Source organism: Hibiscus syriacus, unplaced genomic scaffold (assembly GCF_006381635.1).
Source record: "Hibiscus syriacus cultivar Baekdansim isolate YM2019G1 unplaced genomic scaffold, ASM638163v2 tig00111022_pilon, whole genome shotgun sequence".
Lineage (NCBI taxonomy): Eukaryota > Viridiplantae > Streptophyta > Magnoliopsida > Malvales > Malvaceae > Hibiscus > Hibiscus syriacus.
In genome coordinates, this window is record NW_024062956.1 from 4,241,254 (window position 1) to 4,264,800 (window position 23,547).

Sequence of the window (23,547 nt, forward strand, 5' to 3'; positions counted from 1 at the left end):
TTGGAATTTGATTCAAGGGATAAAACAAGTTTTAGTCCCGAAATTTGATTTCTTTATTTGGTCCTTAAATTTTTTGGGTAAACTACATATTTAATCATCCAACTATAATTTTGATTTTGTTTTGATCATTCAATTATTTTTTTCAAAAATGGATTATGTTTTGATCACCCGTAGTTAAAAAAATATAGAACTACCGGCGTGACAATTTTTTTAATGATGATGTGGCATTATCTTATGATAACATGTCAACATCTTCGTTTAATTAAGTATAAAAGATAATATTGACAAACAAAAGATACATCTTTTATAAGAATATTGATAATTCTTTATGTCTCACCCCAATTTAGGAGCTAAATCTTTCTAAATTTAAATTTATGATCTAAATTTTATTTCATTAAAATTTTAAACCAAATTCATAATAAGTGGAAAATTGGAGGACTTGAAGCATAACTTTTCCTTTTATAGAAAAATTGGATATATAATCCCACTTCCTAGAAATTTCCTAAGGTTACACCTACCAAAAACCTCTCTCTCTAAGAATCTTCCACCTCTGATTCATCGTCAACCGGCCGTTCGTGGTGTGTACCGTCAACATCAATGTGTTCTTCGTGGTGTTTCGAGTCTACTGGTATCAAGGTCGTCGTCGTCATCACCAATATGGTGGGAGGTGGATTGAAATAACATTAAGCCATTTTAAAATTCAACTTTCCGTCATTCTCCGATACGAAACAACATTGGTAAGAGACTCCCTAGCCTTTAAATTTCAATTCTGAAAATTTTGATGAGATTTCGACCAGCAGAGTCATCGCAGGCGCCGCACGCATTGCCCCCTGTGCGTGGGTCTTGTCTTCAGCTTAGGGAGCTTTTAGAACTCGCCTAAACTGGTCTGAACCAATTCGAAACAGACTTAGTTGCCCTAAGTCGAGCCGAGCCGCATCAAGTCGAGCCAAGCCATCGTTGATCAATTGTTGATTGACTGTTGACTTTGAACGTTAACCAAAAGTTGACTTTTTCTGAAAATTCATATTTTGGGATTTTTGACGTCCGGAGTCCGTTTCGTCAAATTCGAACATGGTAAGTTGTTTTTCAACGTTCTGAACTCCTGATTCAATTTGATTTTCATGTTTATGTTTTGTTTCAGATGTAATTCGCTTTGCCATGTATCTGAGATATTGTGGAACATTGAATTCAAGTTCAAGAATGATCGAAGAGAGTTTTAAGGTTGACCGATTTAGGTTGGAGTTGAGGTAATACTTACTACCTTTTGTATGCTTTAAGGTACACGTTGGTAATTGGTTAATGCATGAATGAATACGATTGATCTTGTGATTATCGTTGATTATTTTAAACTCGAACTGAATGTAAAAATTAGATAGTAAACTGGATAAGACTCGAATGACTCATAGAAGGAATTAGATGACTGATAAGAATTTCAAGTTCAATTATTAATTGATAAACAATTAACCTCGAAACCTTAAATCTTGATTATTCTCGTTGAAAATTCTAATACCTGGAATACTTGGAGGAGAAATGACGAAAATATCCTTGAGGTGTAAAAAGGAAATGGATTACACCTGATAGTGGAAATAACCTGAGAATTCAAACTTGACTCGATATAACTACTGATTCATCTATTACACTCCTGATCTATTTGGAAAGTCCTGGTAATATGTTTCTAGCCTTCGAAAATGCAAAATAATTAGATTTTTTTATTTTTAAATAAACATTTAAAGATCAATTAATCAAAAGTACTATATATGACTGAATTGATTGAAATATCTGAAATATCCTCGTGCACCTAAAAGACCTAAATACCGTTATGACATAGAATAAATGAACGTATTTGGATAAAATTTAGAAATACTGATAAACCTAAATGTTGTATAGCCCCTAAAGATTATGAAGCACGACCTATGTATGTAGGTCATTCCTAATATTGTTACAATATTAGAATAAAATAAATATCGCATGAATACATGATCGTCTCCTCGAGATCCGCTCAATGATGATTTGTGAAGGTGTACAACTATATTATACAGTTGATTCTAAGAAATGAATATTGGTGAAATGTCTCTGTCTGAATATTTGGTTAGTACCACATTATTGAGATCTGTTCAATTTTGATTGGACTTGAAAGCATGATACGTCAAGAAATCTTGAATACTATAAACCACTATTTAACCTTATTCAGCTGAATTACCAAAAATTTCTCTTGAATTCAAAATGACTAAAATGTCTTACAAGCTTAATTGATGGAATCACTTGTGATATATCTGAATGCTAAATAATCATGATGTAACAGTTCTCAAATGACCTTATGATATATATGAATCCTAAATAGTCCTGATGTATCAATTCTCCAAGGATTGGTGGAGCCATTGGTTATCGTACCCTTTTAATAGGGATCTCGTTTCTGAAAATCAATTCAAAACCGAAATTCTATGTTCCCTTTCTTATAATTATCAAGCACCTCTGAAAAATAAATTATATTTTCTAGTGTGTTCCTGATGTGTACATTACCATTATGATCTACTTATATGATATACTCTAAATTCTCTTATATTCATTTTGATGGCACGATCTCTTGTTACCGTTATTTACATGATATGTGAACATGTTTTTAGACTACCAAGTATTTTTTGATTTAATAAATTAAATCACTAATTACTCTTAAACACATGTATTTTTATTATCGTCATAGGAGGGTTATTGTTGGAGGATGTATTTCAGGTTTAGTCTATGACTTGTAAGTCCTTACCGTATACTCCTTTACTTTGTGCACATGATAAGTCCTTATTGCAATACAAAAGATCCTTACTGGGTGTATTTATGGTGTATGGTTCAAGATAACCTACACATTTTGGTGTTCAGATGGTTGTTACATGGTTTTTAAACTAACTTTAATGTCTTTTTAATTTTTTTAATGAAATAAATTTTGAAACTATCTATACATTTTTCTCTATACTTGATGGGGCACACTAGATTTCTCCGTTCTATCTCCTTAATCTGTCTATCTGTATGATTCTTCTAGACCATAAGTTTTTCGATCCTTATGTAGAAGATCAATTAATGAAAATTCAAATAATAAATAGAACCTGTGGGTATCTAGATTGTCACGAAAAATTTTATACTTTGTCATATATCTGAGTGTGACCTATAACATGATCTGATAATCTCGTATTATTGAATTTTCTTAAAGCTCATTATGTTATTTATCATTTCAAGTTAAAAAGAATTGATCATGGCGCAGATTTCAACATCAGTAATGAAAGTTTTTTAGCTTTGCTTACGGGGTACAACACATGTAATTTTGGGACATATAGGCCACATAGTTTTTTATATCGGAGTATGAAACTTGTTTTTGTAATTTGTACTTCTGAATTCGATTTTGATGATCGAAATAATTATATGAACTTACATTTTAGTATAGAAATTGTTTTCTGGTTTTAAATGGTTAGATAAATTTATTTTTCTCGGATTTTTATTGTGGGTCGCTTCGTCGACCCTATTGTGACAACTAATAATCGATCATGCCACCAATAACGGTTTGAGGGTGCTATATTTTATGTACTCGATTAGCTTCATACCAAACTCAACCTGAAATTACCCGAAGATACAAATGTTTACTCGAATTGAAAAATGACTCTCTGATATTGACTCGACTTGAAAACTGACCGATTTAATATGGATATGACCGATTTAATATTTATCCGACTCAAAATCGACTGATCTGATATTAATCTGACTCAAAAACTGATCGATCCGATAATAATTGGATCCGAAAATTATTTGATGTGATATTTACTCTACTCGATACCCAACTCAACTTACCATAAACACAAACTAAACCTAAACTAGGTCCAATCTAACTTGAATCAAATCTAACCAAATATAATTTAAACAAAAAATGATTCGAACCGAAGTAATCTAACCCGAACATAATTTTCTAACTATCCGATTGTCAAGTATACAAAAGCGTTGGAAGCTAGAAGGTTGCATTTAATGGCAAAGTTGTACTATCAGTTGTAATTGATATAGACGTGGACCAAGAAAGATTGGCATTCCAAGATTCGATTATGTCATCTGCTTCAGATTCTTCATCTCCACTTTCTTCGATCTCATTACCTGCTTTTGATGCTTTGATCAACTCCAGCTCCATTGCTACTTGTTTCATGATCGGCCTTTTTCCCCCGTTAAGATTCAAGCATCTTCTTGCTAACTTAGCCATTGCTATAATCTCTTTCTCTTGACTGTCATTTACTATAGTCGAATCGACGATGTCATGCAACGAATTCTCCTGCATTGACATCAGAAAGTGAGATATCAAGCTTCTCGCCTCGTCTGATTGATCCGAGATTATTGGCTTTTGTCCCGTTAAGAGTTTGACAAGAACAACCCCGAAGCTATAAACGTCACTCTTCTCCGTAAACTGACTTGACCGGAAATACTCGGGATCCATGTATCCGAATGTCCCTTGCACTCGGGTGGTCAAATGAGTTTGTTCGAGCGCAATCGATCTCAAGGTTCCGAAATCTGACACTTTGGTCCGATATTTATCGTCCAGGAGTATGTTGCTAGATTTGATGTCTCGATGATAAATAGAGACGGAAGCGGCCGAATGCAGGTAGAACAAAGCATTGGCGATTTCGATCGCGATCCGTAAGCGCATGTCCCATGTCAAAGGAAATTCTTCAGTTTGGTAATGGATGAGATCGTAAAGTGTGTCGTTTGTTGGATCATAAACATGATCCATTATGGGAGCCTAAACCCAAACCCAAACTAAATTGATGTCATTGCTTACATCATTTAAGTAAAGATGTCATTGCTTACATCATTTAAGTAATGATATCATTGCTTACATCAATTTAGTTAGGTGAGAGTTAGGTATTTGTAGACTTTTAATGGTTTAAATTAGTTTATTTGTGTGGTGTAGGATTGTTCTTGAGTAGTATAAATACCCCTCCCCATTTTAGTTTTAAACATCAAGAAAAATTAAGAGCTTCTAAGTGAGTGAAGAAGCAAAGTCTTATAAGAGTGAGTTGTAGTTCTTGTTTTTGAGTGAGAGTGCTCTTGTAATATTTATTTGAGTTTCAATAAAAAGTTGTTTGTGTTAGTGTTTTATTTCCATCAAAGTGCTATCAGAGACAGGTTGGAAAGATCGAAGGTCTCGACGAGAGGAATCCGACGCCGTCAGAATTTTCTCAATCTGAGTTCTGACGCACCACCACGCACCGCCGGAAGACTGTTGCCAGAAAATCGAGTTGACTCATCGAGTTGAGCCGAGTCAGCCGCGTTGGAGCCCCTTTGACCGAGTTATCCAAGTCCCTCCCAAGGTTTTTTTTTGGCGTTCCAGATTCATCCGTGCAATCGGATTTTACAAATTCTCATTATATTGAGAGATATGGCAAATGGTATGGCACCATTCCAAGTTCTGACACTCAACAACAACAACTACGAAAATTGGAGTATCAAAATGAAGGCACTTCTTGGATCACAAGATGTGTGGGATATCATAGAGAAAGGCTATAGCGAGCCTACGGATGATGATGTTTTTGCTACTCTTACACCAGATCAAAAGACAACTTTGAAGGATTCAAGAAAGAGAGACAAGAAAGCTCTCTACCTCATCTATCAAGCATTATATGATGATGGTTTTGAAAAGATTTCAAGTGCAAGCTCTAGCAAGGAAGCGTGGGAGAAGCTGCAAACCTCTTACAAAGGATCCGAGCAAGTGAAGAAGGTTCATCTCCAAACATTAAGAGGTGAAATCCTTACACATGAAAGCATCTGAGTCTATTTCAGATTATTTCTCAAGAGTAGTAGTTGTTTCTAATCAATTAAAAAGAAATGGTGAAAAGTTAGAAGATGTGAGGATAATAGAGAAGATACTCCGTTCGTTGGATCCCAAATTTGAGCACATCGTCGTGACGATTGAAGAAACTAAAGACTTGGAAGAAATGACGATCGAGCAACTCCAAGGATCATTGCAAGCATAAGAAGAGAAGCATAAGAAGAAGCATGAGTTTACTGAGCAACTCCTCAAGCTACAACTCAAGGATATGCATGAAAGCCAACACAATGATAGAAACCAACGTGGCCAAGGCAGAGGTAGAGGCCATGGACGAGGTGGAAGTAGAGGTCATAGACGAGGTGGAAGTTGAGGTCATGGACGAGGCTGGAATTACAACAACAAAAATTCCAACAACAACTATGAGAAAGGAGAAAGCTCAACACGAGGCTGTGGAAGAATCAATCCGAACTCAAGGCATGACAAATCTCAAGTTCAATGTTATAATTGTCAGAAGTTTGGGCATTATGCTTCAGAATGTAGAGCTCCCAACAACAAAATTGAGGAGAAGGCCAATTACGTGGAGGAAAATACAGATGGCAAAGAAACTCTTCTTTTAGCACGAAAAGAAACTGATGGTGGTCAAGCAAATTCCTGGTATCTTGACAGTGGTGCAAGCAATCACATGTGTGGAAGGAAAAACATGTTCGTGGAGCTAGACGAGTCAGTAAGTGGAAATGTTTCGTTTGGAGATGATTTCACAATAGCAGTGAAAGGGAGAGGTAATATTCTTATTCGTTTAAAAGATGGGAGACATCAATTTATTTCAAATGTCTACTATGTGCCCAATATGAAAAGTAACATCTTAAGTTTAGTGCAACTGGTAGAGAAAGGTTATGATATTCATGTGAATAATTATAATCTTTCTATAAAAGATGATAATAATAACTTCATTGCTAAAGTACCGATGTCAAAGAATAGAATGTTCTTGATCAACATACAAAATGATGTTGCAAAGTGCCTGAAATCTTGCTACAAAGATGCATCATGGCTTTGGCATCTTCGATTTGGGCATCTCAATTTTGGAGGTCTAGAGTTGTTATCTAAGAAGGAGATGGTGAAAGGACTACCTCGCATTAACCATCCTGACCAGCTCTATGAAGGGTGTCTAGTCGGGAAACAATTCAGGAAAAGCTTTCCAAAGGAGTTAGAGACAAGAGCCAAGAAGCCACTTGAGCTCATCCATACCGATGTGTGTGGACCGATCAAGTCAAGCTCTCTCGGTAACAGTAACTATTTTCTTCTCTTCATTTATGATTTTTCAAGAAAAACCTGGGTATATTTCTTGAAACATAAGTCAGAAGTTTTTGAAGTCTTCAAGAAGTTCAAAGCAGCAGTGGAGAGAGAAAGCGGTAGAAATATCAAAGCCATGAGATCCGATCGAGGTGGAGAATTTACTTCCAGGGAGTTTCAAGAGTTCTGTGAAGCAAATGGAATTCGTCGACCAATGACAGTTCCTAGATCCCCCAGCAAAATGGTGTGGCAGAAAGAAAGAACAGAACAATCCTCGACATGGCACGAAGCTTGCTCAAAAGCAAGAAACTACCCAAGGAATTTTGGGCGGAGGCAGTAGCGTGTGCAGTCTACTTGACAAACCGATCTCCAACAAGAAGTGTATGGGGAAAGACACCGCAAGAAGCATGGAGTGGAAGAAAGCCTGGCATTTCTCACTTGAGAACCTTTGGAAGTATAGCCCATGTTCACGTACAAGACGAGAGAAGAACGAAGCTTGATGATAAAAATGAGAGTTTTATCTTCATCGGCTATGATGCTAATTCGAAGGGCTACAAGTTGTACAATCCAAACAATAAGAAGTTTGTGATTAGTCAAGATGTGGTCTTCAACGAAGAAGGAGAATGGGATTTTAACTCTCATACAGATGATTTCAATTTCTTTCCTTAGTTTGAAGAAGATGAGCAGACAATGAGAGAACAACTAGATGAATCTCAACAAGAGCTTGCAACTCCACCCACTTCACCAACATCAACCACTCAAGGAGACTCATCACCTTCGTCATCGTCAAATGGAAGTCAAAGTGAAAGAGTTGTGCAACGCACAAGAAGCCTTAGAGATCTCTATGAGGTAACTGAACGACAAGATAATCTTACATTATTTTGTCTGTTTGTCGATTGTGAACAAGTGAGCTTTCAAGAAGCGGTACAAGAAAAGAAATGGAGAGATGCAATGGATGAAGAAATCAAGGCCATCGAGAAGAATGACACATGGGAACTTACCTCACTTCCCAAGGGACATAAGGCGATAGGTGTCAAATAGGTGTACAAAACAAAGCAAAACGAAAAATGAGAGATTGAAAGGCACAAGGCGAGGCTAGTTGCTAAAGGCTATAGTCAGAAGGCTGGAATTGACTATGATGAGGTATTTGCTCCTGTTACTCGATTGGAGACTATCAGACTAATCATTTCTTTGGTAGCTCAAAACAAGTGGAAGATACAACAGATGGATGTAAAGTCCACCTTCCTAAATGGAGTTCTTGAAGAGGAAGTTTACATTCAGCAACCATCAGGCTATGAAGTCAAAGAGCATGAAGACAAGGTGTTGAAGTTGAAGAAGGCTCTTTACGGGCTAAAACAAGCACCAAGGGCATGGAATAGTCGAATCGACAAGTACTTCCAAGAGAATGGCTTCAACAAATGTCCCTACGAGCATGCTCCATATATCAAGATCAAAGATGAAGATATTTTGATCGTGTGTCTCTATGTGGACGATTTGATCTTCACTGGAAGCAACCCAAGCATGTTTAATGAATTCAAGGATGTGATGATGAAAGAATTCGAGATGACAGACATGGGGCTCATGGTGTACTACCTTGGCATTGAAGTTAAGCAACAAAATGATGGAATTTTCATTTCACAGGAAAGCTATGCAAAGGAGATACTAAAGAAGTTCAAGATGGAGAACTGTAAGCCAATAAGCACACCGACAGAATACGGGATCAAAATGACCAAACATGAAGAAGGCGAAAGTATAGATCCAACATTCTTCAAAAGTTTGATAGGAAGTCTACGCTATCTAACTTGCACGAGACCCGATATTCTTCATGCAGTTGGATTTGTTAGTCGCTACATGGAATCTCCAGCAACCACCCATTTTAAAGCCGCAAAGAGAATTCTTCGCTATCTGAAAGGTACAATTGACTTTGGCTTGTTCTATTCAGTTTCTAATTATTACAAGCTTGTTGGATATAGCGACAGTGATTGGGGTGGAGACATAGATAATCGAAGGAGCACTACTGGATTCGTATTTTTCATGGGAGATATTGTGTTCACATGGATGTCAAAGAAACAACCGATTGTCACATTGTCCACTTGTGAAGCGGAATATGTTGCTGCTACCTCTTGTGTTTGTCATACAATTTGACTTAGAAATCTATTGAAGGAGATAGGTTTGACAAGAAGAGCCTACCAAGGTTTGTGTCGACAACAAATCAACCATTGCCTTATCAAAGAATCCAGTATTCCATGATCGAAGCAAGCACATCGACATTCGCTACCACTATATATGGGAGTGTGTTGCAAAAAACGATGTGGAAGTTGAATACGTGAAGTCACAAGATCAAGTTGCCGATATTTTTACCAAGCCACTGAAAAGTGAAGACTTCATAAGATTAAGGATCCTAACGAGATCAAGTTTAAGGGGGGTGTTGGATCATAAACTTGATCCATTATGGAAGCCTAAACCTAAACCCAAACTAAATTGATGTCATTGCTTACATCATTTAAGTAAAGTTGTCATTGCTTACATCATTTAAGTAATGATGTCATTGCTTACATCAATTTAGTTAGGTGAGAGTTAGGTATTTGTAGACTTTAATGGTTTAAATTAGTTTATTTGTGTGGTGTAAGATTGTTCTTGAGTAGTATAAATACCCCTCCCCATTTTAGTTTTAAACATCAAGAAAAATTAAGAGCTTCTAAGTGAGTGAAGAAGCAAAGTCTTATAAGAGTGAGTTGTAGTTCTTGTTTTTGAGTGAGAGTGCTCTTGTAATATTTGTTTGAGTTTCAATAAAAAGTTGTTTGTATGAGTGTTTTATTTCCAACACCGTTTTGGATGAACTCGTAGACCAACAAAGGAACTTCAGCCTCTAAGCAACAGCGTAAGAGCTTAACAACATTTCTATGGTTGATTTGAGACAAAATCATAACCTCGTTAATGAACTGTTCAACCTTGTTTTCGTCGAACTTACTGCTCCTCCCATTCAGCATTTTAGATTTCTTAACGGCCACAATGCTTCCATCCGTTAGCATTCCTTTGTAAACTGTTCCTTGGCCACCTTGACCGAGGATTCGATTCTTGTTGTAGTAATCCGTTGCCTTTTCCATCTCCTTTGAACTAAACAGCTTTATTTTTTCCACATTACCAGACAAGTGTTGTTGTAGTAACAGACCTCCATTTCGTTTGAAGTACTTCTGTTTCAGCTTCACGTCTTGCCTTTTTTTCCAGAATTTGTGCATTTGCCATGTTGCAATCAGCAAAGTTATTGACCCCATGCTAGTGGTGCAACCTATACAGAGACAGAAAACACACTTTCATCAAGTTAAAAATGTCAAATCGGGTCAGGTTTAAAGATGATAAAAACATGTATCTAAGCTCGGGTCGAGATCAGATTTTGTTGTTATGATGTCAAGTCAAGGATAGGGATACATGGTTGGGTTTTGTTGGTATAGTGTCGAGTCATGTTTAGCTCGGTCAAAAACTCGTCCTGATCTACCCAGTTGCCATCCCTAAGGGAACACTATTGCACCATGGCATTGTTTTTGATAGTGGCGTTTTAAAAATTTATGCCATGTTTAGTTACATGAGTATTAACACACAAAAAAGTTTAATTACTACACGAGTTTTAAATCAAATAAACTGTATTTATTCCTTCTCTTTATTCAAACTGAGTTATTAAAAACTATGAAATGAAAGTTTACTGCTAACTTATATACTAAAACATAAGTAATAACCAAGACTTTTACTAAAAAATTGTTACTACATCAGGGCCTCAGGCATTGATATATAGAATGTGATCACCACATGAACTGAATTAACCTAAACAACCGTAATGCTGCTAATTGTAAAAAGAAAAAGGTGGGTGATTTCAACACATGCCAATTATAATGATTTTAAAGTTTCGAGTTGTTCGATTTGACGGTTTTGGTTTCAAGCAATAGTTGTCAGGAGTGTTCAAGCAAAGAATGTAACACCATCTATGTTCCCCGCATTCCTTCCCTGTCATTTGCGAGAGGAATTTAAAAAAAAAAAGTGATGCACGTTATCTCAAATCATTTATTAACAGTAATCGAAAACGTGTTAAGTTGTGTACCTTCGCAAAACGTCTCCTGACCGATAAACCTCTCCTCGGCACATACACATAGATGAGTAGAGTTCAAACTGTTCCAGCAATATCGACCATCGGAGCTACAAGAAGTGTCTGAGACCTGATTCACACGGCACGATCCGCGTTTCGGAGTGCCCCATTGCAGTGATGCAGGAACATAGGTCCAATCACTCGTATCGAGATCTTCGGACGATTTGGTCAAATTATAGTGCAAAACTGAATAAACAGGGGAAGCAAATCCACAAGATCTTTTGCTACTAAGGTCACTAGAATCAACCGCATCAGTCATGTTTGCAAAGAATGAATTGAGACCTCGAGGAATAACAACACGGCAGCCAGTAGTGGAGGAAGTCTCCTTCCGGATCCTACAACTCGGTTGCGAACATCCGCCGATATGATTACGTTTAATCATCCTTGCAATCGCTGGTGTTCAAACCCACGATCTCTAAGAATAACAACAATTCCTTTAAACACTGAGATAAATTGAAATACATCAAATAAATTGTAAGAAAAAATATTTATAAAATAAGTACAGAGAAGATATAATATAAGATCTTGCTGATGAGACTCAATTTGAATCAAGGGATGCATCAAACAAGTCATATACGGTCTTCCATAAGGTCTTGTATGAAAAAGTTTATTAGGTGTTGTTCCAACCTTTGAACGTGACATGATTGTTACGATCAAGTGGATTTTTCTTGTCTTTACATTCGAAATTAAAATCAAATATTAAGAGGAATAAAAACTACCTAAACTGAAGTTAATATAAATTTATTACATATTTAATTTAAAAAATTAAAACATTAAAAATTTAATTTAGATTTAAATTGATAAAGACTTAAATACTATTAGACCAATGATTAGTTTGACATTACTTTTGAAAAGTAACCTTTAAAAATAATGTAAAAACAAACATTTAAAAGTGTTTTTCAAAAGTGCAATATAAAATTTAAATGTTTGAGTTTTGTTGTTAAAAAATAAGTTTAAAAAGATAAAATGTTCATTATAAACATTATGTTGTAAATTGAAAACATAGCATTTAAATTATATTTATAGTTATTAATACTATGGTATATAGTATATACTTAACTATAATAAAAATATATAAATTAATAATATTTCTATATATGAAATATAAAATCATATGATCGATACTTTTAAACATAATTACTCATTTACAATTTCAAATAACATAATTTAAATGATGTATTTATCAATTTAACCATTCAAAAATAAAAAAACATATTATAAATAAATTTAAAAAAATATTATTATATATGAATTATATCAAATTAAACTATAATAAAAATATAAAACATACAAATAAAAAATATAATTATAATAAAAATATATTATATAATAATTCACTATTAATATTTTAATATATAAATTATGGATTTTATTTATTTTTAAATAATTAAAATACATTATTTTTTTAAGAATGTTAATACTAAATTATTAAAATAAAATATAAATATAAAATTAGATAAAAATATAAATTTGCTTTTAAACGAAAAATTAAAAAATTAAAAAAATTAAAAATTCAAACTTTTGCAGACTGTAATTCATTTTTTTTTTAAAATTTTTATCTGTTAGATATTATTTTTAATATCAAAACGATTTTGTTAATTCAAAATACTTTTACACAACATTATCGTACGGAACTCATAAAGTTTGAAAAGGACGAGACATCTCCCATTCTTCTCTCTCGTCCGCAGCCCAATTTGATAAGATTACAAATATAATTTTATTGCTCTAAATTCGAATAAAAAATTAATTTAAAATCTAACCCGACCCGAAACCTCTCCGAAAAGAGATTGAAAAGGAGGGGGTGGGGGGAAGTAAGGAACTAAAGTGATAGGGAGCGACTGACCATTATCACCGCAGGAGGTGGAATCCCACTGAAGCGTTGCAGGAACATGCGTGGTTCCACTGTTGATTTCAACGGGCAATGGGTAAACAGCCTCGAAATAGGCACTGCAATACATGAAAGCAGTTGCGCAGCTCCTCCTCTCGCTGCCATTCATGTTCCTCATGCTTACACTATATGAAGTAAAGTTTCCAGCGATTTCGGTATAGCAGCCACCACCGCCGTCGCTGCGGCATACCGGTTGCATGCAACCGACGACGGAATCCCCTCGGTTAGTAGAGATAGTAGCCCAATTCCCGCAGCCCACCGAGCCGAAATAGTTGTAATAACCTGGTAAGAAAAACGGAGAGCCAGCTAGATCGACGTCGGCTCCGGTGATGCCGAGTTTACGGTCACAGTTAACGTAAGTTACTGGATAATTGACGATAACGGTGTTCTCGAAAAACGAACTGAGTAGCTCCAGATTGATGCCATTTATGTTAATGAAAGGCTTATTCTCCTGGCAACTTACTCTAAACGAAGGATGAGGATAGCAGTTTCTTTTGATTCCAAATGGGTATGGAATAGTAGCATTTCCACATACTTCTTCTCCACAAATGGCTTCTGCTGCCTCTGATATTGGGCTCAACAAGAGGATTAAGTAAAACCCAAACAAAAAAACCATTTTGGATTGTTAAACAAGAATTAGATTGGGTTAATTGCTTCAAAAATATATAGAATGATATAAGCAATCACATGGCATCTATTAAAAAAAAGTTATCACATGGCATGGATGCTTTCAATTTTTAACTGATAGTGCAAGACAGAATACTAATCATAAAATAATTCAGTCCACCAGATTTGAATATTTTGAGTCATTAAATTTTTATTAGGTTAAGTTAGACGTATCACATGTAGATTGGGTTAATAGATCAAAGATACATAGAATGATATAAGCAATCACATGGCATGAATGCATTTCAATTTTTTTAACTGTAGTGGAAGACCGAATATTTATCATAAAATATTAAGTCCACCAAATTTAAACATCTTGAGCCATTAAACTTTTTAATAGGTTAAAGTTAGACGAATCACATGTAGATTGGTTTTAATTGGTTCAAAGACTCGCATGGCCCTATGGGAATGATTTAACACAAGGTAATCCGGACTCATCAAATTATGTTCCATCATTGAAATTTTAAAAATCATATAATAGCTATTAATTTTATTGAATGATTATAAAATAATTATGAAAACTTTTAAACCTACAATTATAATAAATTTGTAGTGATTATTTTATAATAATTTAATATATCTAATGATCCTTTTATAACTTTTAAAAATTTAGTGATGAGAATGATCATTTAAATACCAAGTGTCAAACATTCAAAAAAATATTATCACATTACGAAAGTTTTTGAATAAATATTATATTGTATTCACCCAAATTATTTAAAAAATATTAAGTGTCACATTGATTCTTATACATGTACTAATTGAGATTGAAGTTGACGAGGAGTTTGTTTATTAAAATTAAAACTGATTAGATAAACAAAATTAAGGTAAACTACACTTGTGATCATTTAGTTATAGGGAGATTCATGCCTACACATGGGAATCCTTATGTAGAGGGTAAAATTTCATTGTTAAGATCATTTGGTTAAAATAAATCCCAAAAGGTAAAATATAATGTCCAAAAACCATTGAACACATGAGAATCCTTTTGCAAATGTTACAATTGCATTAACTATTTTAAAAATATTTACAAAAAAAACCTTTCGGAATTTACAAAATAATGTCAAAAAACCATGAAACAATCATTTTGTCAAAAATAAAGTCCAAATGGTCAAATTACGAAAAAAATGAACCGAATCAAATTGTCTTGGAAGGTTCAAAAAAATTAACCAAACCAAACAGATCTCTCCCTTAGTCATCGGCTTAAACATTAAAATAATAAGGATAATGATAATAATAATAATAATAATAATAAAAACACAATACTTATAGCCCTTTACAATTTTGCTCTTTAGATCCAACATACGAAGATTGGAAATTCTAAAACATCAATACCGGCTTATATAGTCGGCTTCCTCGGGCTTCAATCAAACCTGCAGTTTTCTCCAGAGACTTGTGCAATATGTAATACCAACAATAAAACAGGGAGTTCTCAATTCTAGACGATGACCAACAATATTATTCGAAGGCAGGAACAACAGATGCTACATGAAGCAAAATTAATCAGCAATGCAATTCTACTGGGCCATAAGGGGACTAAGCGTAACTTATGATGTTGCAAAATACGAGACATAATGACCAATCACGCTCAAGTAATTTTCATATTGGGCAACAAGTGTGATTGCCGAAAGATTATTAAGGAAATCTTCCACAATCACAACGATATGTCCCTTGATTAGACTAGATGGGGTCCTACTTCATACATTCAAGTATGGAAACAACTGAAGAAAATTCCAGCTCCCCCACATTAGTTGACAATTTAACTAGTTAAAAATTCAAAACTAAGTACTTACTATTTCTAAGAGAAGCTTTCTGTCAAAACAACGACACCTCAACGCGGACAAGTAGATAAATTGAATGAAAAACTGAAAACTTGCAGCCTGCAGTATTATCCCTACTAGAAAGTGTAACAACATATCTAAGTCTGTAGTAAGTAGTAACATAGTCACTAGAATCAATGAGTTGATTCCAAAGAACAAAACCTAACTAAAAGATAAATAATCCAGGATCAACCTGTAACATATTTCCCAGATTAGATGGCTGACACATAATGATGCATCTACGATCCATAAAGACCAGAAATACCATAGCATTAATACAACTAGACACTGATCATTAGAAGGTAGAGTAACTTGACAACTGCTGCAACATCAGGACAACAAGACCGACTTTCAGACACCCACACTGAGCAATGTTGGATGATGACTCTGGACCTTCTCAACCCTCAAAACATGTCCTAGTACTCACTGGAACAGTGTTGGTAAAATAGACTGCTGCAAAACGAGGCGTTAGCACTGACTGGAAAATATTAAATAAAATAATCAATCAGAATGATAACCGTGTCGTGGTAATCCACTGCCTTAGAAGCAAATTCGCCCGATGTGTGTAATCACTGCAATGGACGAACAACCCCCTAAGGTTAACACGGCTCTCCAAGAATTCGTACACCCGAAAACTGGAGTGAACTTGGTGGTATTGCTCTTCTCTCAACTCAAACAACACTCAAAAGATAGGAGTGTTTCAAAGCAAATGTTTGCTTGGGATATCTCAAAGTGAATGAAATTGCCCTCTATTTATAGGCTAAATAGTGAGGGTAAAATAGTCACTTCCAAATCACAATTTAATTCTATTAAACATAGAATTAAAAACCTTTAAAAAACTGTTACAAATTGAGCATTACCAACATTCCCCCACTAATGCGAAAGAATTCTTTCGTAAAGATGAGAGCAATGAAGTTAAAACATGAGAAGAGCAATAGCGAGATTAGTTGCTTAAGCACTAGTGAACGTATCTGGAACTAGTACATAGTGATGATGAGCAATCCTTCTCTTAGATAAGTGAAACTAGTCTGAAACTTTATAAGATTGGGGTAAACTCATAACACACAACTAATCCCTTCATCCACCAAAGTTCTCGACGTGTCTACAAAGAATATATACAAAAGCGTATATATATTTAGCCCTCTTTCCTCAGGATTCTAATAAGTGTACTAGAAAAATGGCCTAACGTTTTTCATAGAAGGTGGCTAATCCTTCTCACTTACGTAGGTTATTTCATCAAGTTTATATAAACATAAACCACTCAAACTGAGCTATGAAATAATTAAGAGCTTTTATAATAGCTCAACCTCACAAAGGGTATGGTGACTTTCTTCAAGTTTATTATTAATGAACCACCCAAACTCTGGGATAAGAAGTCATTAAGAATAAATATTCAGCCTCATAATTCGGTGAATTCAATATGTCCTTCTCACTAGGAACTCCCATTCAATATGTCCTTCTCATTAGAAACTCCCAAACTCTTGGGTTTGAATTCATTAAGAGTTTAATAAAACTCATTATCTCAAGCGGTAAGTTCATCTAGTCATTCGCGATTAGAACTACCCACTCAACTCTGGGTTATGAACTTATTAAGAATAGATATTCAACCAAAATCGGTAAATTCATCAAGTCTTTCTCACTAAGACCACCCAAAGCCTGAGCTATGAATTTATTAAGAGCAATTAAGCTCATCCTGGGCATGCACATTATTCATCATAGGGATAGGCAGTAGGAATGTGCACTATGAGTCTTTCCATGGTTTCGTTTGACCACATGGAACTTAGATAACTAAGTTGGGTATCCACCATGAATTCCTCAACCAATGGGCTTTAGACCCATCCCCATCGACGAATCTAGGACCAAGGATCTGCTAGGTTCCTTTCCGACTTCACATACTCTAAAGAGAGCACTCCATTCTTTATTAATTGTCTAACTGATTCATGTCTTATGCAAATGTGTCTTTTCTTACCATTGTACACATATCACAGCTTGTGAATCACACAACAAAGAAATCAGAGGAGCCGGTCTTCCCCATAACAGAATATTTGCTAACAAGCTTCTGAGCCACTCGGCTTCTTGCTCAGCGGTCAAGAGCTATAAACTCTGACTCCATGGTAGAACGAGCAATACAAGTCTGCTTCGATGATTTCCACGAGATTGCTGCTCCACTAAAAGTAAATACATACCCACTCGTAGAGCTTACTTCATCATTATCAGAAACCTAGTTGGCATCACAATATCCTTCCAGTACCGCAAGATAACCAACAAACTCAAGTTTCCAATCCAAAGTACCCTTAAGATACTTCAGTAAGCGTCTAAGAGCAATCTAGTGTTCACCACTCGGATTATGAGTATATCTATTTAGTCTACTCACAACATAAGCAATATCAGGCCGAGTATAGTTAATTAAGAACATTAAGCTTCCGATTAATTTAGCATATTCTGTTTGGGAAACGCTACTTCCTTTATTTTTTAAAGAGATATATGTTAGGGTCACAAGGGTTCGAACATGGATGATATCAAAACTGTCAAATTTCTTTAACACTTTCTCAAGATAGTGTGCTTGACATAAAGAAAATCTTTTTCCAGTAATTTTGACTCCTAAGATTACATCAACTTCTCCCAAATCCGTCATCTCAAATTTAGTGGACAAGAAATTGTTTGTTTTGTTAATGGACTCAATGTTAGAACTGAAAATCAACATGTCATCAACATACAAAACTTATGATGACGTAATCAGTACCAAACATCCTCGAATACACACAAGCATTCGAACCATTGTCAACAAAACCAAAACTAAGTATAGTTTTATGAAATTTCTTGTACCATTGTTCTCATATAGATCTTCTCATCTAGATCTCCATTCAGAAATGCATTTTTAACATCCATTTGATGTACTCGCAACTTATGAATGGAGGCTAGTGCAAATAATGCACGGATCGTTGAGATGTTCATAACGGGAGAGTAAGAATCAAAGTAGTCTAAAACAAACTTTTGAGTGAACCCATTGACAACTAGCCTTGCCTTGTACCACTGGATCAAACCATCTGGTCTCATTTTCTTCCGGAAGATTCATTTGCTACAGATTGGTTTAAATCCTCTAGGCAAGTCAACTAATTCTCAAGTATGATTAGACATTACCGATTCTAGTTCATCATTAATATCGCTTTTCTAGAACTAGTATCAATAGATCTTATAGCCTTTTAAGGATCCTCATATAATATTTAAGCTATATGATCAGAAAGAGAGTCTAAATCATTTATCTCAGAAATAAAGGAAGTGATAAAATTTGGTCCAAATAACATTTTACTTCTTCTAGGCTCGAAATCAATTTCTTGAGAAGACCTAGCAGGAATACTAGAAGAAGTGGATAGAATATTTTCTATTTTGAGTTTATGCATTTAATCTACATTTTAAGACACCCCCATATTTCTAACATTTTAGGATATCCATAAGTGTCTTGTAAATCATGTAAACAAATACTCAATCATACTAGAGTAAAGTTTGTTATGAGTTTTAGCCATAAAACTATATTTTAACAAACTCAAGTTTTGTTTACACATAATTATATTCTCAAAGTTTTGAGAAGTTATAAATCATTAAGATTAAAATGCATAAACCATTCTGAAATAGATAATATCTTTTCTTTCATCTACTTAGGAAAAACATTTAAAGAGATTTAATAGCTACAACATACTTTTAGTAGCAATAGTATCTATCATATTCTCATTCATGATATTCAACATATTAGCCTTAAAGAGATCATCATATATTTTATTTACTATGACTAAATTTGGTATTCCACTCAACCAAATTAATCTCTACTCTTTTAACTTCTGCACTAAGTTTTAAGAGTTTTTTATCTTGTCATAGTATTGGAATAGTGAGCATAGTAATTAACAATGCACCAGGTAGGTTTCTATGAAAGAGAGGTGGTGCACTAGGCACGCTTAAGTACCAAGTCTTCACAGAACCAATCCTAGACATGCACATTCATACTCATCACACTACTTTCCAATAAATTATTTATAGATTTTCTCTTTCTTAAGGCTTCTTAAAGAATTATGCTTGATACTTTTAATCACAAAAGTATCTTATTAAGCATATATATATTTCGAGCTTGCACTACTACCTTATCCTTAGTAGCACTACTTTAGTCTTTACTAGTGGTTTATCTCATTTCGTGGTATTTCCACTAAGTTTTGAAGACTAACTCAAAGGCACATCTATACTAATTCATGCATCATTAGAAGCATAAATTAATAAGTAACAATAGTCTGACCTCGCAGGTAGAATCATAATTTCCAAATAGACTTGTTCATCCTCACCATGCATGCTACTTCAGTCTTTGCATTAGGACCCAAAATCTATCATGACAATCACTTCATCTGAACCATCATCTCTTTTGAATCTTCTGAATTCAAATGAAGATTACATATGGTTAGTCACAAAAATATTTTACTAGCAGTAATAAAATAAAAATAATTTACTGATAGTAATAAGATTCATATTTTTGAGATTTTGGTTCCTTATCTTCAGTAGATTGTGAAAATCAAACCCGAATTTAACAAATATTTCAGTTTGAAGAATCTTCTCGTCCAACATCATCATCTTCATGATTCTCCAAAATTGCAACGTTCTGTTATCTTTAATAATTTCTCAAAAGAAATTATTAGTACGACAAGAGAGTTGACATTTATTTTTCAACTTACTATTCAGAAACTGAATAGTTTCATAGCTCAACTCATTGTACATGAACCAACCATATTAAAATTCTTAAACACATAATATAGAATTAAATAAGGCAGGCCATGGAAACATGAAACAATTCACTAAGAATAAAACGACCATCTACCACCTTTAGACAATATTGTTAAAGCTTAATAAATTGTCGTTAAAGCTTAATAAATTTTCATTAAAGCTTAATAAACAATTCAATTGCTTGCTAGAATAGAACCATTAAAATCTCTATTCAAAGCTTACTGTTTTTTTTCATAATTTTTCATTATTCAAATATTAATCCATTTATCACCCAAATGAATTGTCAATAAAAATTACCACTAATGCATATTCAATTGATGCACCATAAACACAACACAAATGTGCCAATTTTTTAAATTTAATCTTAATCTACATTTAAAAGTTTCTTTTACTGTTTCATCATAAACACATAAATGTTAAGGCATAATAATAATGCCATAAAACAACCAATAACTCCAAATCAAAAGTGATAACCGCATAATGATTATAATACATTCATGTTTTCCAATAAATACCATTTCTTAAAATGATATTATAGTTTTCATTGTTCTTAAACACATTATATATACATTTCCATTCATATTAATACACATTAACCAAAAAGAAATGTGCATATTTACGTGTAACTGCATAAATTAATGCATGTAAATGCATTGACATGGCATTTAATTGTTTCAAGTAATAATTGCATTTTTTAATCGGAACATTATTCAGATATTGTATTACTTACAAACGTTTAAAAACGTTTATAATAAGTATTGTATTAATCATTATTAATATTAAGAATGCAATCGTACTAACCTTTTGATTCTTACCATTCCGAAAAGTAGAATGAATTCAAACTTTGCAAAGAAGAGACATGATCTCATGCAGTGCAATCCATATTCGATTTTCTTACCGATAATTTCCAGTGATCATAGAATCCATCTTTCTTCACAACACGAACAATAATAATTATTGTCGTATTTAGCAGCAGTAAGAATTTGCTTCTAAATTGTTGGTAAAATAGACTGCTGCAAAACGAGGCGTTAGCACTGACTGAAAAATATTAAATAAAATAATCAATCAGAATGATAATCGTGTTGTGGTAATCCACTGCCTTAGAAGCAAATTCGCCCCGATGTGTGTAATCGCTACAATGGACGAACAACCCCCTAAGGTTAACACGGCTCTCCAAGAATTCGTACACCCAAAAACTGGAGTGAACTTGGTGGTATTGTTCTTCTCTCAACTCAAACAACACTCAAAAGATAGGAGTGTTTCAAAGCAAATGTTTGCTTGAGATATCTCAAAGTGAATGAAATTGCTCTCTATTTATAGGCTAAATAGTGAGGGTAAAATAATCACTTCCAAATCACAATTTAATTCTATTAAACATAGAATTAAAAACCTTTAAAAAACTGTTACAAATTGAGTATTACCGACAAACAGTAGATAAACATCAAATCACAAGAAAGAAAGACAAGAAAAACTAACAAGGTAACATTCATGCGTTTGTGTAGTGAGTCCTAAAATGAAGTAAATATAGTAATAGTTAAACACACACAAAAATGGGAGAGAGAGAGAGAGAGAAGTAGGTGAAGGTCAAAAAATTCTTTAACCAGGAATAATTTGGAGTATTTAAAACTCATTGAGTTCTTAACTTGTACAAATGTGATCAACAAAAACAATAACTTCAAGAAATAAACTAGAAAGAGAATATGCATCAGACCACAAACCTGAACATTTTCATTTGCTGTTGGTGAGGACTTATTTGACTCAGCTGGTTTTTCTGCGCCACAATTTTGTCTGTCGACTTTGTCCTAAACGGATAGTTAATATTGCTACATTTCTCACACTTCCAGCTTCCCTCAGGCATCTTTTGTTCTGAAAAGAATGAAACACATATGCATCAATTTCGAGACATAAGATAGTGATTTTTACAAATTTCAAAGAACTTGAATTTTTATCTGATTTTGTAGCCTGCATTTACAAAAGAATATACTTACAATTAAAAAAAAAAGATTCATGACCCAAAATGCGATGCACTATTTTATGTATTAAGATGCTTTAAATAAAACAAAATCAAGACAAACCTGAGGTCCAGGCTTTGATGTGTTGCATTTCCGCATGTTACAGATAGTTCTGAAAAAGAAGTTAATATTCCCACATTTAGGGCATTTCCAATCATTATCTTGTGTAGCATCTGCAAAGGAGTAGAAGAATCATGTTGTTGCACAAAATAGTTGTAATGCTAACCTAAGGGCCTCTATGAACATAAAAGGTAGAGATATGACACACCGGCACCTTTTTTCTGTGATTTATCATCTGGAAAAAATCCTGGCCTCGGTCCCTGTAGGTGAATATATATTATATCAAAAAAATTAATTCCCTTGTAAAAAAAAATTGTAGCTCTGCCAAAAGTAAAATTATGGTCCAAATAGATCAGGAAAATTCCAGAACTGCAATAGGCGTATTGGTGGTAAATACCATAAACTCAGCAAATCTAATATATAGTCCTTCGACTTCTTTTAAAATTAAACCATAATAATAAATTTATTATTAATGTTCCTTTAAAAATAATAACACCAAACGACTAAATCTATATCATAATCAAATCCATAAAATTTGTATTTGCAATATTGTTAGGTTTATAATTTTAAAATTTTATAACTGATATTGAGTAAAATGTTTTTTTATTAACCTAGAGTCTGTCGGAACCGTCTTTCGGTTGGACTCGAAATTGAGCTTCGATTTGAATAATTGGGTTAGAGTCGCCACCGATCATTTTAAAACGATACTTAGGTAGATCGGGCATCATCTTACCTGATCTGCGTTTTACCAGAAATATGTCGGGCTCGGGAGTCGGTTACGGTCAAGGAAGGATTAGCACCCCTGTACCGTCCTTTCGGTACCAACTAATTTATCGGTTGTCTTAATTGCAAAAATCAAAAATTTAATTTGAAATTTAAAAACCCGATTCGAATAATTACTTTTGATCGATTGAAAATATCCCTAAAAAATTCAAACAATGTTAGATAAAAAAAATAAACTAATGTTAAATAAATAAAAGGGAAAAAGAAAAAAATAAAGAAAGAGAAAATATAAAAATATAAATCATAAAGAAAAATAATAATAGTAAAGAAAATGAAAAGAAAACATATTGAAATTACAAGTAAATAAAAATGTTTAAAAGATCATATTAAAATAAATA

The 23,547-nt window shown here is 34.0% G+C and overlaps 3 protein-coding genes across 3 annotated transcripts in view; all 3 read right to left on the reverse strand.

Moving 5' to 3' along the window:
- Positions 1 to 3,985: 3,985 nt before the first annotated feature.
- Positions 3,986 to 10,993, reverse strand: LOC120150460 (wall-associated receptor kinase-like 22). The gene is made up of 3 exons (XM_039163151.1): positions 10,961 to 10,993; positions 9,908 to 10,370; positions 3,986 to 4,724 (listed from the first exon to the last, which is right to left on the reverse strand). The coding sequence occupies exons 2-3, from the start codon at positions 10,354 to 10,356 to the stop codon at positions 3,986 to 3,988; spliced, it is 1,188 nt and encodes a 395-aa protein (XP_039019082.1). The 5' UTR covers positions 10,357 to 10,370; positions 10,961 to 10,993.
- Positions 7,783 to 23,547, reverse strand: part of LOC120150458 (disease resistance protein RPM1-like) — a 31,483-nt gene continuing 15,718 nt past the window's right edge. The window contains exon 4 of the mRNA XM_039163150.1: positions 7,783 to 7,793. The gene's annotated coding sequence lies outside the window, so the exon portion shown is untranslated. The remainder of the gene's footprint in view (positions 7,794 to 23,547) is intronic.
- LOC120150618 (putative wall-associated receptor kinase-like 11) lies at positions 12,968 to 13,747 on the reverse strand. Its single transcript, XM_039163262.1, has one exon. The coding sequence runs from the start codon at positions 13,721 to 13,723 to the stop codon at positions 12,968 to 12,970; it is 756 nt and encodes a 251-aa protein (XP_039019193.1). The 5' UTR covers positions 13,724 to 13,747.

Excerpts from the sequence above, each read along its gene's own strand:
- LOC120150460 (XM_039163151.1), bottom strand. The coding sequence starts at position 10,356 with ATGGGGTCAATAACTTTGCTGATTGCAACATGGCAAATGCACAAATTC. Across the intron at positions 4,725-9,907 it reads TACGAGTTCATCCAAAACGG|CACACTTTACGATCTCATCC; the intron begins TGTTGGAAATAA and ends TCCAACAAACGA.
- LOC120150618 (XM_039163262.1), bottom strand. The coding sequence starts at position 13,723 with ATGGTTTTTTTGTTTGGGTTTTACTTAATCCTCTTGTTGAGCCCAATA.